This window comes from Radiomyces spectabilis (genome assembly GCF_025331425.1).
Source record: "Radiomyces spectabilis strain NRRL 2753 chromosome Unknown BYT42scaffold_2, whole genome shotgun sequence".
Lineage (NCBI taxonomy): Eukaryota > Fungi > Mucoromycota > Mucoromycetes > Mucorales > Radiomycetaceae > Radiomyces > Radiomyces spectabilis.
Window position 1 is genome coordinate 1,090,139 of NW_026251927.1, and position 14,765 is coordinate 1,104,903.

Below are 14,765 nucleotides of genomic sequence, written 5' to 3' on the forward strand. Positions count from 1 at the left end.
ACACGCGACGACTTTTTTTTTTTCTTTTCCGTGTTTTGGCTGGCAATGCTCCTTTGAAGCGTTTCTTCCCTGAAGCTCCTTTATCACAAAGAATGGCGCTGATCCGTGAGTAAATGAGTAAAGAACAAGACAGAATCGTTATGAAATAGAAGAGCAAAAAGTGAAAAAGATTTGACATTCGAAATGACGAAAAGAATGATCCGCAATTTACTGTAAAAAATAAAACTTTATATTATGTTTCATTATGCATTTGATATATCATCTTAAACTATAAATCCTTATTTCTTTTTATTGTTGTCTTTTCTACTGTCATTCATTCATGACTACCGAAAATAGATGGATGGAACATTGATTTTATTCTTTGGATAATGTGGGGAGCAGACATGCGCATCTGTATCCTAATCCACGTTTTGCGATAGGAGGTGCGAGAATAGACACACAAGGAGGTGGAATAAGGGTCGCCCCAAATTGAACCCTGAGGCACAATCCACTTTTTTTTTATTGATCCGTAAAGTCATAACGATCGATGATGATGACACTCAGCATGAATTGGCTTGTAGATCAAACAAGTCTCCTTTCGCTAAAATAGAATATACAATGAATACAGTCATCAGCACAATGGGGATGCTAGTTGAGACAGTAATTATATAGCAGAATGGATGGTGGATATGCGTCACGTTAACCAGCTGTCTGTGTTGTCGTCAATAGATTAGATTGTTCTTGAAACTGTCGTGCGAAATTCGGATGAAAAAAAAATTAGACCCTTTAAAGAAAAATAGTCTACCCATGTTAACCAAAAAAGAAATAAAGGTTTGAAAGGGAGCATTCAAAACGGTGCTTCACAGTAAGCCACGGGAAGAGGAGTTGAAAGGATTAATAAATTAGGCACTTGTAGCGTGCTGAAAAAGCATGGTCCTTGAGAATTTCCGTTAGTGACGAAACAAACGGGAGGGTTCAACCATCAGGCTGTCCGCTTTTTTTAGGCATTTTGAAGGAGCAGAGTGGAGACATAGGGGTTCTCAACATTTTGTTAAAGCAAGTTTAATGACAATAACCCGAATCGATGGATTCTTATTGGTTGAAACGTCCGTTGCCAAAATAAGCTATGGCATTATTTTCGATGTTTGGGCGCCTCAGTCAAAACAGAAATGGGTTTCTGAGGGTCCTCTTTCTTTTCCTTCTTTTCCCCTCTTGCGTCTTTTTTTTTTGTTTCTTTTTTCTTCCCTTTCCTCCCCTGGAGCTTGACAGGTGCTTCTGTGCGGGCCAGAGGAGGGTCCAAATGTTCTTAGGAGATAGGTCGCTAGGGATGCGAAAGTGGGGAATAATAATAAAAAAGTTAATCGCATTACATATATAAAGGCTTAAACTTTGATGACTTTTTTTTTGTTATCCATCCATTTCTAATAATAATCATATCACTTTTGCCCATCTCAACTTCAACCATGGATATCAAAAACTTGCTTTGCCCTCTTTCTCAACAAGATCAAGCCATTGTTCTGACTGAACCGGTTTGCCCAAAGACACCTACCAGCTTCGATTCGATCAGAGATTACGAACCTGCATTTTCCTATTCCAACAGTCCATCGATGTCTTCTCAGTACTCGTCGCTTCCCTCTCTCTCGCCTTCCAGCTCACCCATCGTGCTTCCGCTTATGCCTGCACGACCCGTCTCGCAAAAGCATGCTCGAAATACATCGCAGACCCGTACACCCTGGACACCTGCCGAAGATTATTTATTGCAACAAGGATATAATCAGGGTCTCTCGTGGGCCATGATCTCCTCAACCTACCTCCCCCATCGATCGCGTGGATGCTGTTGGGGTCGTTTTAAAACCCTTCAAACCAAGGTCTTGGAGCAACGTGAATGGACGGACGCTGAGGATCGCTTGCTGATGCTTGCTATGAAAAAACATGCACGTCTCTTCAAGCAAGCTTGGAAGTCCGTGGCCCGAGATATGGGTGAACGCTCGTGGCGTGAATGTGAATTCCGATCCGCCAAAGTTGCTGGTATGATTCGCAAACGTCATGCCATGTAAATCGACGTCGAAGAAAAAAAAAACAAAGGAAAATCCACACCAAAAAAAGAAAAATTCCAAAAAAAGAAAAAGGCCAAGGAGATTCGGTTGATCTGTCGAACGGAACCCGACCTCCACACCTATTCCTCCTATTCGTGCTCCTCCATCCCACATGTCTTTTACTTTATATCATACAAGCATATATCCCTTTATGGACAGCATTCTCCCCTTCCCTAACTTTCTTCCCAACTTTCATTATATGCTACTGCAGACTGTAAATTTTTTCTCTTGTCAGTATTTTTCTGGCCCGTGCATATTAAGCTTCTATTTTTTATATGTTATCTTTTTTCTTATAGTTTTTTTTTCTTGTTCTTTGATCAAAGTACTTACGTAAAACTTTCATTGGGTCGTTTCATTTTCGCTCGACACTTTTATTATCCTACACACACATACATAATTAAACTGCACACACACACACACAACACATTTTATCGCAATTTTGTCCGCCATATTTCTTCCGAAGCTTCAAATTTTCAGACATTAGTAAATGGACGATCTTCACGAAATCAGAGTCTTTTTATCATCTTGAGAAACTTGATAATGTTCCATTATCGATTTTGTATTATTATATTATTTTATTTTTGTACATTATCAGCATCACAAACTTCATGGGAGAATGTACAGAGTTTAAAGTTGCCGCGTTTGCCAAGCTGTGCCAACTCGGGATCATTTTCATCCATGCGACCACGCATCGCCGTGATATCGCATGACTCGATTGTTACAACCTTTGTTCATAATCCGGAACAAGGTGCTCGTGATGCCGCCGCCATTCTCGACTTGCGCATCGATTGGAATCGACATTTGGTGGATTCGGACTCGAAAATGACCGGTGATATACGCAACGCCGTTGATAGCGTAATATAACGATCTGCACAAAATCATGACGTTTTTCTTCAAATCCCTAAGAAAAGCGATTCGTTTACAAAAATTTAGGGAATAGATGGACTCATAGTCACTATACCCAACGACGATGTATTCGAAGCGGTAGAATACGCTCTGCGGAAGAATGTTCCCGTCATTGTGTTTAATACCGGACTCGAATATGCGCAGAGACTCGGTCTAACACGAGTATTGCAAGACGACGCCGAAGCGGGACAGAAACTCGCATCGGAACTTGTGCGACGTGGATATAATCGTCCGCTGGTAATCCGACTGGCAACACTGGATCAAAAGACATTTGAAAGTCGCATGAACGGCATAAGAGCAGTGATGCGTTCCGAACCTGACGTTCTGTCTTTACCTTTGTTCAACAACACTTTGCAGCCCATTATGCAGATCAAACAGGCCGTCTCCAGTAATAATACGTACGACTCGGTTGTATCTCTGGGTGGTTCGGTAAGAGACTATGGAAGCCATCATAGCTTGATTTTTTCTTATCCTTCGATAGGTTGCCGCAGATATTACATCGGGGGCCATGTTGAATCTTTTACAATCGGATAGCCAAAAACGTATCGGTGTAGCGTTCTTTGATCTTGGAGGAATGAACACAACAGAATTATTTCAACGCCACAAGGATACGATCGCCGTCTCTCAATTGCCTTACTATCAAACTGCATTACCGGTTTTCTATATGTATCAGAGGGTAAAAATGTGTCACTGTAAGATAAGCTATTGCAGCGGGGTATTGATGATAGTCGTCTGAATAGATTCTTACGGGTCATAACATCTATCAAAATGTGACGATCAGCACGGGACCCCATCTGATCACACTTGATAACCTTCAGTCAGCAATTGAGAATGAGCAAACCACTCTCATTCCACTAAGCGAGCAAAATGCGTACGTTGGCACGATCATTCACAACGCTCGCGGTGATACATACAATGGTGCTTTGATGGTGGGCGCTCATGATCTCGCCCGGAAACTTAATTGGACTATTTTAAATAGTCTAGAGGTACGCAATATTTCAAGATGAACATGATTAATCAGTTGCTGAAAATCAAAATCTCATATTTAGCCGGAGCCGGTTGCTCCAAGCATGAATTTGAAGAATGAAATGGCCACCTTTTCAAAGCATGGTGTCAATGCTATCATCCTTCAATCCAGTGATCCTTCGGTGCTTAACTATGGAAGCAATATCAGCAAAATGAATGAGGTGCCTTTGGCAAAAATAGGCGATTTTTATGAACCGCTAAATATCGGTAAATCGTAAGTGTTGATTCACTCACAGTATGATGATCAGGGCGTCCACCAAACATGCGCATTTACAGGTTATCGTCGAATGTGGCCCTGGATCTGGCTGGGCTGGCCGACTCAATGGCCTCTGCAGCGGCTACAGACCACGTCAAGTACCCTATGTGCCTTTCGGAGCATACACATCACCATGCAGGCACATTCTGTGGAGCTTTCTACAAAAAGTTTAGCAATCTTACAGGCAAAAGCTCGCCACCCAAGCACCATGTGGTTCACTCGCTCAACATATCCACTGTTGAATCTATGGACGCAGAGTTTCAGAACATTATTGATGGCCTGACGGCACGTAACTATACACCCGATGCGTACATCACCATATCCGAATATATCTTCAATATCATTGATACGGTAAATGATCGAATATATTCACAGAGACGTCATGTGCTAACGCTTTGTAAAACAGAGAAAACAAAAGGGATATATGAGCAAAGACAAGGTGTTGTATACATCAGGCACTTTATTTAGTCAAGTGCAAGCATTTTTGGAAGGCAGAATAAGAGCACTCTGGTACGATAACACCAAACCGATGAATGCAGAGACGGTATGACTGATTCTCTTTTATTGACAGGTACATGGACATGTTCTCCATTGGTTTCATGTCGATGATGAACATTCTACTTGCCAACGTCATTCGTCCGCATCCCTGGGCGAAGACGATCATCACACCTCAACGCATCAAGGAAATTTGTCCTCCCGGTACATTTTACAATCAACTAGCTTCCAGCTACTTTTGCTTGGACGAAAGCAGTCATACACGATTAGCTCTTCAATGCACTCCATGTCCAAACAACACTTATACGCCACTATCCAATCAAATGGCATGCAGGGCCTGCGATTATGGAACCTATTCGCCGGCAGGGTCTTCGTTTTGTACGAAATGTTCGTCGAATAACAGTCAGAATAGCCCCAACTGCGCAGCGTATGTGGTTGAGCAATCGGAAGCTCACCGAAGAGTATACATGGCAATTTTTCTTCCTTTGGGCTTATTGTTATTTCTCTCTTTGCTTGGTTTTCTTGTCTGGAAAGTTATCAACCAATGGAAACGGCGTCGTCGTCTTGAAGATGAGACCTGGTTACTATCCTATCATGACTTGGTGCGTCCTTCGTTAAAGCATATAACGAGTACTTCTTCATGGTCCCGTCGCGATGCTCAGCATGTCCACAAAGCAATAATGTCGGATGAAGCTATTGATCGGGCTAATAGCTCTCGCGAGTGGTCGCCGCAACCAGATTACCGTATCGCCTCGGAACCCGAGTTGTCCCTGAAGGCCGACGCTCCAAAGATGTCAAAGTAAGTCGATACATTCTGTGCAATATCTTCGATTGTAATCAATGCTTTAAACCAGTTATTCGTCGAAATTCCACGAAAAGGTGTGTGAATCAATTCACGCAGTAGGGTTACAGTAAGTTGAAAGTATTCCAAGTCATGGCTGACTCGGTGAATTTAACCGATGATGTTTTAGTCGTAACCTTCCTGTATTCATCAAGCAAATTGGGAACAGACGCCTACGTATTGATGACAATATAAGAATGGAGATTGCGTTGATGAAAGATGCCCGGCATCCAAAACTAACCGAATTTGTTGGTATTTGTCTCGAACCGCATCGTACCTTGATCGTGGAAGAATATTGTACAAAGGGGTCCCTGGCGGATGTTTTGGCAGATTGTGACATCAATTTGACCTGGATTTTCCGGTTTTCTTTGATCAATGATTTGATCCACGGTACGTTTAAAGGCTTGCTCCCCAGTTCAAGTTTTCTACCACTGATGATTACTTTTGGTTAGGGATGGCTTTTTTACATCGGTCCAAGTTTCTATATCACGGCTGCCTAACTTCAAAGACATGTATGATCTCTGGCAAATGGGAGTTAAAGATTACCGATTACGGATTGAAAAAGGTGCGCCACTCGCAGCTCGACCCGCTGATACAGTTATCGCTACACAAAAACTACCATCAATCTTCGGTACAATCCAACGGCGCATCTGCCACTGAACAGTCGGAGGCACAAGCGTTACCAAATCACGAAAAGCTTCTATGGATTGCTCCAGAATCCGTAACGTACTCGCCGTTGGATGTATACTTGACGCACCCCAGCAAAGCAGCAGACGTATACAGTGCCGGCATTATTATCAACGAAATACTGACCAGAGAAACGCCTTATCACGAACTAACTGAGCAAGGACTTTCTCCTGAAGTCATCTTTGAGCATATTCGCGATAAAGGCTTGAGACCTACAATGCAATTACCAATGCAGGACGAATATTCGGACGATGTGAATGCTGTCATCCTTGACTGTTTACAAGTCGACCCAAGCTTAAGGCCGACGTTTTCTGGCATTGGGGTAAAATAACAGTTGCAAGACATTTAGATATGCGTAGCTGATTCCTTCTTTAGTCACGCATACAATCTATAGATCCATACTCCATAGGCTCAGGATCCGTCGTGGACAATATGGCTGTCTTAGTACGTGGAGTTTGGCAAATAACCGCATGAAAACCCTGTTAATGCAGTTTTTGATTAGCTTGAAAAATACGCAAATGACATGGAAAATCTAGTACGAAAACGGACTGCCAATTTGCAGCAGCGCACGTTGGAATTGGAAGAGGAAAGAGCCCGAACCCAGACCCTTCTCAAAGGTGAGATTAACAACTAACAAATTTATTGAGAATCTCTAACGCATGGTTGCGCAGATCTCAAAGCCGCTAAAGAAGTGGCCGAGGCAGCGGCAGCTTCGAAGCAAAATTTTTTAGCCAATATGTCTCATGGTAAAAATCCGGTCCAAAGACCAGGAAAAATGCAACATGCAACTAAGTTTTAATTTTTTCAGAAATACGCACGCCATTGAATGCGGTCATTGGCATGTCGCGTATGCTCATGGAGAGCGACCTTTCTCCAGACCTTTACGAATGTGCTGAAACCATCGAATCATCAGGTATGTAGTAATCAAAGAAGAAGAAGGTCAAATTAACACATGACATTACATTACAGGAAATCATTTAATGGCTCTCATTGATGATATTCTGGATTTCTCAAAAATCGAATCGGGAAAACTCAGCTTAGAGCGCAGCAAACTTGATATGGTAACTGATTCGTGTCCTATGGCAACAGATGCAAGAGGAAGAGAGACTTATGTAACAATGTAGACTTTTGTTGTTGAAAGTGCCATGAAACTGGTATCGTCTAATTTCCTTACGAAAGGGCTGATTCTATGGTATACCATCGAAGCAGACGTACCCATCCACGTATATGGCGACCTTGTACGGCTTCGACAGATCTTACTTAACTTGTAAGGCGACCGTCAACTCACGGATCACGCGGTTGCCGACGTTTGACTCATGCGTGTAACATAGGTTATCCAATGCTTTCAAGTTCACCGCCAAAGGATTTGTATCTGTTCATGTACAAGTTAATGATACATGCCGTATCTCCGAGGATTGTCAGTCATGCTTCAGTAATGACGAAGAATACCAGCAGAGCGCAGCAGATGCAGATGCTGCAAAGAACGACTCTCGGAGAATGCTAGATTTTTTATTCTCTGTCCAAGACACGGGCATCGGTATTCCCGAAAGTAAGGTCCGTAAACTGTTCAAGTCCTTCTCGCAAGTGGATGCGTCGACAACGCGTAACTTTGGTGGTACCGGCCTTGGACTAGCTATCAGCCGAAAATTGTGCAGATTGATGGAAGGTGACATGGTAAGTACATTGTCTTTCATTCTTAATTATTTCTCCGTTGCCTGGGAAAAGTGCATTAACAGATTATATAGTGGGTCAAATCAAAGTATAATGAAGGTTCAACCTTTTACTTTCGCGTAAGGCTAGAAACACAAGAAGGGACTCAGAATTACGGAGAGCAAAATAAGTTGCAGGCACTGTCAAGTCATTATGTGCAAGCAATGATTATTGCTGAAAACCCGTTACTGCGAACGGCGTGGATCAAATTGTTATCAAATCTAGGATTCCCTCAAGTCCGTGCCATGGGCTTTGAAGAAGTTACCCGCTGGTTTGCACAACAACGACAACAAAAGGACAAAGCCAACATCACCATTCTGATTATTGATATGGATATGGAAGATATCCAGGTTTCCAATATGCGACTACAGAAAAGCGAAGACGTACTCACTTATTTGCGAAACACTGTTGGATTGGCGAGCAACGTCATTTGTGTCAAGGATATTAGATATCGTACGGCGCATCAGTTGACAGCCAAAGAGCATGACACTACGATGTTGCAATGCACGCGACAGGTTGACCAACCGCTGTGTACCCCTCAAGAAGAAAAGTCCGATCCGTTTAACGATACCGGGAACTCCAGGACAGCCTATCTAACGAAACCGTTGAAAAATTCCAGCTTGATAACCACACTTCATCAGCTGATGTCCCCTACGACCTTTGAAACCACCACTCGCTTATCTAGGCAGACGACGTCAGTCAACTCACGCACAAAGCGGAGCAATATGTCATTGTCTGCGGTTAACCGTCAAGGAAATTTGAATGGCAGCACAAGCTCGTTCTCGGAAGATTTGTCCAAAGTAAAGGCGCTGCTCGTGGACGATAATCCAGTCAATCAAAAAGTGCTTTCACGAATGCTAAGCCGAATGAACCTTTCACCATTGATAGCCAACAATGGAAAACAGGCGTTTGAAATTATCCAGCAAGCCCATCAGGAAAATAACCCTGTTCAGCTCGTTTTCATGGACATCTGGATGCCGGAAATGAATGGAATTGAAGCAACCATAAAGATCCGGCAAGAGTTATCAGGATCACCAACACAGCCTTATATTATTGCCATGACCGCCTGCGTCATGGCGGGAGATCGTGAAAAGTGTTTCGCGGCAGGTAATTGGCATTGATAACCGGACAGAGAGAAACAGACCATTTCCCAACTGATCGATTATGATATAATTTAGGAATGAACGGTTATGTCAGTAAACCGGTTCGAAAAGAGGAGCTCGAAGCAGCAATTCATGTCTATAATCAAACGGCAGACAGTTCTTCGGGGTCTGAGACAACACTGAAGGGTCGTTCATAAACTGGCATTTTTTTTTACTTCAAAATTTGAACAATGTAAATAATAAACAGCATCTTTCATCAATAGTCATCGTAGACGACATCCTCCTCCGTTTTAGTGAGGTTCAAGCGACGTACACCGTTAAAGCTTTGGCTAGGATGCGGATCTTCAAGCGATAAGAGGTGCTGGTGTCCCGCAAGCACCTTGGAAATGGCTAAGAAAAACGTGTGAGATATGATTGACCACATCGGTTCAATCACAGTTTGGTCCACTTACACCGTCTGTAAAAGTTGGGCCGTGTAGCAGCGATATAGAGAGAATAAGATCTGGTTTGGCCGTCATCAATGTCCACAGTGCGAAGTTTAGGGTAAGCTGCTGCGGGATTCACAAGAGCGTAATTCAGATACAAGACACCGGCCCATCCGTTATGCACATTATCAATAACTGGACCGAGTCGTTGATCCCATTCTTCTTGTACCTATCAATTTCATTAACGTTTGCTTATTAAAATAACAGTTTTTTGTCTTTTTTTTTTTTTTTTTTTTTTTACAAATTGCTGTGTACGGATATCATCGGCTAAAATAGGCGTCATTGGAATTTGTTGAATGCCATGAATGAATTCGACGTATCGGCCAAAATAGGTGGTCTGAATCAAGTAGAATGTTTAGAAATTATCGTGCCTTATATTCGTTGGCAAACACTTACATAATCTATTTTCTGCTCGAAAAATATGCCTGTCACTTTATTCTTGATGAAATCTCGTGGTCTGTTCTTGTTGCTGTCCAACATCCAAAAATATTCGTAAGTGGTACGTTTCGTGATCGCCAGTTGCAATGTCGCCAATCGTGTCATCGCAGCGTCTCCAGTAGCTAAACCCCATAGCTTCGCTCCCCAGTAAAAGTTGATGGCCTGAAAAACGATCACTTTAGCATCGTGAACTGATTGCTGTAAATCACCTTGCTTACCTCTGGGACAGACTCCTGATCTCTACCATCCAATGCACCACCTATCTTAATCCCTCCAGCCCAGCTATGACCGGCAAACCAGTCCCAATTTCGATAAGGGGCAAAATAAGGGTCATTATCAGATGCCGCGTTAACATCTCGGATCAAAACATCCGTCCAATGTTTAATTTGGGCTGTTTTCCATGCTGGATCCAGGTGATGGATGACAGCAGCTAGGGAAGAGGACAAGTTAGGTATCAATCTTTGAGTTTAGTCATTCCATTTTACCAGTAACGACGAGATAGCCATGGTGATAGTGATGATCATTGTAGTACGTGTGTCCAAATTCAGCGTTTGGATCGCCTTTGCCGCCCATAGATGCAGGTAACCCATCACGTGCTACAATGCCCTTGTAAACACTGTCGTACTTGAAAGGGTCCCCTTGCCTGTTTTCAAGAAAAGGCAAGAATGCGGCCTTGAGTTTATCGAGAGCCGTCTTGGCCAATTCTGGATTCTTCAACTGTGTCTCATTTGGCTTATTCAAAATAAGTGCGACCATGGCATACTTTTGAAGGCCTTTTCCGGAGAAGTAATTATCGCCCTTGTTGGTTTGCGACTCATAGTTGGCGGCCACATCCTGTGCAAGGGCGTTCATAATTTCGTTTTGAGTCGATCGTTCAGGAACAGGATTCCGCGGAAGCCAACCGATATCCGACAACTGCGTCTCTCGCAGCACCCATGAATTGCCGATAACAGCTGTCATAGCGCCCTTGGTGGATGATTGCAGCTGCATTCTCGTTCGCTTCACATCCGCGGACAGTGTCTGTAGATGGTGGGGATAGGCATATATCAATGGCGGCTTTGCAGTATTGCCTGCTGTTTTCCATGTAATGGTATAGCTACCGCTTTACACAAAGAGTTAGACCTATTTTTAAAACGTCCAATTGATCACCTTGATGTGACGTACCCATCCGTCCCCGTAGTTATGGTGCCGCCAACGGTCCACACATCAAAATAGTCATCCAGAAGTCGCTCATGATCAGGACTAGGCAATTTCGCAACGCGAATGACTCCGTTATAGATAGTGGTTGCTTCCAATTTTGAGTTGCCAATTTTTCGTAATTGCAGAGGACCACCCAGCGCATAGATGATGAAAGTAGTATGTGAAGGATCATTCATGGTAACTTTGAATTTACGGCCTCCATAAGTGCCATTATTGTTGCTGGCAGCTACCACCTGTTGAATGCCATGCTCGGAATAGAAATGGGGCGTCAAGCCGCTGTATGTACCAGTGACAAAGGGCATGCCACGCGCTAGCGGAAAATCAATACGTTTGGTTGGATTGCGCGGCGAAGAAAGTCGCAACGTTGCTCCAAAATGATCCCAATAGGTGACCTTGGGCTCAGGTTTCTCTCGACTCCATTCTTTACTGGTAAAACGCAAATCCGTTAGTACGCCATTGATGAAGAAACCCATCTGCGTAGCTGGTACATCGTTCATGGCGGGATAGGAACCATATGTCTACAATAAAAACCTAAGTCCACATTGCTGGGATACAGTCTGCTAATTCGTACTTACTTTTGCATCAGTGTGACGGATAGAAAGTCCTGGGTAACCGCCATGGTCATCCAAAAGACGCAATATATACGGATCCGGCGTCGTGGGTGCCAAATCTTCTGAGCTCGGATAGAAGAGGTTGCTGATCCATGAATTGGTAGGTACTACTTTCTTAAAATTGGGGTCCGCATAAACTGGTAAATACGGGTGCTGGATTACTTCAAGTGGGCTTGCCATGTCTGCTCGCGAGAAAGGTGCGAGAATCCGTGGCCTTGTATGATTTCTCTCAATACGATGATAAGACTTTTTGGAACCCAGAATGGAACTATGCAACTTGGCACTCGATGTACTAATGAGAATCAGTATCGTCAAACATTTAAATAGCAACGGCTTCATGTTAGGAAAGGAAGCGTAATTGTAAAAGAATAGATTCAGGGCTGAATTATCTGCATTCTCAATTGCATGAAGTTGATGACGACTCGGAAAATAAAATTCAGGTCCTCTAGTCAGTGGTTAAACGGCCCAGTTTCACAGCCAATCAATTATCGCAATATCATTGCGTAATGGAAAAGCACGACATCTCAGTATCGAGACCACAAACCATCACGGTTTGTGATTGAGAATCAGGGATACGGAATCACGTTATACTATTATGTGAAATATATTCGCACGGTACGTGTACTTGGAATTTATGAAATAAGGATGCTGCAATCCATTACTGCACCCAGAAAATCCTGCAGTTGTATTTCTGATTCAAGGGGTCAGACAGAATATTATATGCTTCCCGCAAAAACTACAAGTTAGTATGATACAATTCGCAATCGTTTTGGAAGCCTTTAATTAAAACAAGTCACGATTGACAATAGCCATCTTGCGGGCGTCTGTCTGTACATACACTCTTTAGTATCCCATCTATGAGGACACGGGAGATTTCGTTGTCAAAAGCGGTCGAAACACTCGCTCAATACAAACGAAAAATGCGGTTGTCAAATGCTCTGAAATTCCAGTAACTCATCTCATGGAAACCCCAAACGTCAGAAGGTCGTCTAGGCGAAAAGATCGAAGAAAGATGATTTAACAGGATACCCAACCAAAAAAATATGAAAGGCAATAAACTTGATCCTCTTCAAAGAGAATAGCAATTATAAATATTTTTTTTAAAAAAAAAATGATACAAGGGAATAAATATCTCGTCTACAAAAAAAAAATACCGTCTCTTCGCCCATAATTCTTAGTCAAAAAAGAGCCCTTCGCGCTCTGCATCACGCAACAGCTTAAAAAAAAACCAAGAGAGCCCTGCTGGGGGCAAAATGCTGACTGTGAGATTCGAACTCACGCCTCTTGCGAGACCGCAACTTGAGTGCGGCGCCTTAGACCAACTCGGCCAAATCAGCTTATTTCTTAAAAATTTGCACGTGTATGATCACCAAAACTAAAATGTCCGTGACGTCACCCTCACGTGATTGTGGTGACATAGAAGGAAATTCGCAGATGAAGCGACCCACAGTGGCATTTGGTTTTTTTTATTTTCTTCGTTGTCACTTCATTGAATGCTTTTAATGGTGATAGTTAAGAAATATTAGATTTTCCTATTTTATACAAGCTGTTGAATGGCAGGATATGCTATTATGGTTGGTTGTTTTTGGTTGTAGTACTTGGATTCTTGTCTACCCTTGATTAATTATGAGCCTATGGTTGTCGGAGATATTATGATGGAGGCAGATCAGCATGAAGAAAGTTGGTCAATAAAAAGGCGTCGAATTGAGGAAGAGCTACGAGTGAATGTGTGCGACCGCTGTTGATGCTTCCTTTCTGTGAGTCGCTGCATTTCGATTTCGAGACATACAAGCGCCCTTTCTATGCCAATGATATGGGATGCTTCCTTTTGAGCCGCTTCACATTGTTCTTCGATTTGTTTCTGAATCCGTACAAATTCGTCCATTATCGCTTCAAGATTTTTCTCCATGAATGCTTTATTCTCATGAATCTTATCGTAGTCATCCGCTGAAACCCAGATGTCGTTATATTGCAAGTCGCGGATCTGATGTTCTATTACTGAAAGCTCCAGTCGTTGTACTGTTGATTTATTTTTGATGTGAAAATGGAGCCGCTCTAACCGTTGAACGTTGTGCTGTAATTTTTGGAGCTCCTGCTGGCGCGCGTCTCGTTTACTGCAAAGTTCCACATAATGTTGATGAAAGATGGAGATCATTTTCATCGATCTTATATTGAGTTATGTCGGATCAAGGTAGTGTCAATTTAGACGAAATCGCGATAATAGAATGAAAGGAAGTCCCCCCAAAAAAGAATGGTATTTGTTCGCGTCAGGGGAATAAATAGTCACAAGGTTACCGTAGCAAATATGCAATATTAAACTCACAGTTTCGCTCATGACTCTGTTTATATCGATGACAACGGTTGGATATGGTATGAAGCGTTTTATACAAATGATCCTCAAAAAAAATCAAACACAAAAAATGCGATCTGGATTACTGATCACGCATTGTGAGACGTTCACTTTTGTCAGAATTGTTCCAAAGTTGTATTGCCATAGAAACATGCGTAATATAGTGAAATCAATGCAGCGAATACAATTGAAAACTTATTCGCTGCTTATCTTCATGGAAACATTCGCAATCTTTTTTGAGCAAAAAATACACCAAGGCTTTTAGTCAAAGTAGACTGATCCCTAGGGACCCAGCATTTGCGTCATTTATTTTATTGTTTCTGAGTAACTCTTCTTTCCTATCGACATCGAATTATGGGAATGCAACTTCATAACGGGGATGATCGTAGAATCCATCTATCAAAACTTCGCCATAAGGTTGAACACAGTCTGCAATGTAATTTTTAATCACGCATTCACCTTCTTGTTCACGAAATTAGATGCTGCTGTCAGGTATGGGGCAGACATTATACCTGAGGAATTGGAACCTAATTCAATCGTATTAGAGGCAAGGAAAACCGTAGCTTGGCATGTGAAACAATG

At 42.5% G+C, this 14,765-nt stretch overlaps 4 protein-coding genes and 1 non-coding gene across 5 annotated transcripts; 2 read left to right on the plus strand and 3 right to left on the minus strand.

Moving 5' to 3' along the window:
- Positions 1–1,366: 1,366 nt before the first annotated feature.
- Positions 1,367–2,105, plus strand: BYT42DRAFT_509050 (uncharacterized protein). Its single transcript, XM_051565126.1, has one exon. The coding sequence runs from the start codon at positions 1,443–1,445 to the stop codon at positions 2,034–2,036; it is 594 nt and encodes a 197-aa protein (XP_051427117.1). The 5' UTR covers positions 1,367–1,442; the 3' UTR covers positions 2,037–2,105.
- Positions 2,106–2,753: 648 nt separating this feature from the next.
- On the plus strand, positions 2,754–9,296 carry BYT42DRAFT_602084 (uncharacterized protein; the record flags this gene model as incomplete). The annotated part of the gene is made up of 18 exons (XM_051571039.1): positions 2,754–2,930; positions 3,009–3,410; positions 3,463–3,657; positions 3,722–3,967; positions 4,031–4,221; positions 4,284–4,614; positions 4,670–4,773; positions 4,835–5,557; positions 5,613–5,669; positions 6,002–6,608; positions 6,789–6,903; positions 6,958–7,032; positions 7,095–7,199; positions 7,256–7,347; positions 7,411–7,553; positions 7,618–7,960; positions 8,032–9,103; positions 9,175–9,296. The coding sequence occupies 18 exons, from the start codon at positions 2,754–2,756 to the stop codon at positions 9,294–9,296; spliced, it is 5,100 nt and encodes a 1,699-aa protein (XP_051427118.1).
- On the minus strand, positions 9,252–12,223 carry BYT42DRAFT_184787 (endo-1,3(4)-beta-glucanase). The gene is made up of 7 exons (XM_051562433.1): positions 11,798–12,223; positions 11,187–11,740; positions 10,508–11,124; positions 10,241–10,452; positions 9,981–10,184; positions 9,826–9,921; positions 9,252–9,753 (listed from the first exon to the last, which is right to left on the minus strand). Exons 1-7 carry the CDS (start codon positions 12,170–12,172, stop codon positions 9,532–9,534), a joined length of 2,280 nt encoding a protein of 759 aa, XP_051427119.1. The 5' UTR covers positions 12,173–12,223; the 3' UTR covers positions 9,252–9,531.
- Positions 12,224–13,087: 864 nt separating this feature from the next.
- On the minus strand, positions 13,088–13,170 carry BYT42DRAFT_t29. The gene has a single exon. It is a non-coding gene; the product is annotated as a tRNA-Leu (tRNA).
- A 282-nt stretch (positions 13,171–13,452) lies between these two features.
- On the minus strand, positions 13,453–14,174 carry BYT42DRAFT_555927 (uncharacterized protein). Its single transcript, XM_051566725.1, has one exon. It carries the CDS (start codon positions 13,992–13,994, stop codon positions 13,500–13,502), a length of 495 nt encoding a protein of 164 aa, XP_051427120.1. The 5' UTR covers positions 13,995–14,174; the 3' UTR covers positions 13,453–13,499.
- Positions 14,175–14,765: the final 591 nt, after the last annotated feature.

Bases quoted from the DNA above. Each gene is read 5' to 3' on its own strand.
- BYT42DRAFT_509050 (XM_051565126.1), top strand. From the start codon at position 1,443: ATGGATATCAAAAACTTGCTTTGCCCTCTTTCTCAACAAGATCAAGCC.
- BYT42DRAFT_184787 (XM_051562433.1), bottom strand. From the start codon at position 12,172: ATGAAGCCGTTGCTATTTAAATGTTTGACGATACTGATTCTCATTAGT. The intron at 11,741-11,797 runs GTAAGTACGAAT...TTTTTATTGTAG, and splicing joins TCCGTCACACTGATGCAAAA to ACATATGGTTCCTATCCCGC. The intron at 10,185-10,240 runs GTAAGCAAGGTG...ATCGTTTTTCAG, and splicing joins ATCAGGAGTCTGTCCCAGAG to GCCATCAACTTTTACTGGGG.
- BYT42DRAFT_555927 (XM_051566725.1), bottom strand. From the start codon at position 13,994: ATGAAAATGATCTCCATCTTTCATCAACATTATGTGGAACTTTGCAGT.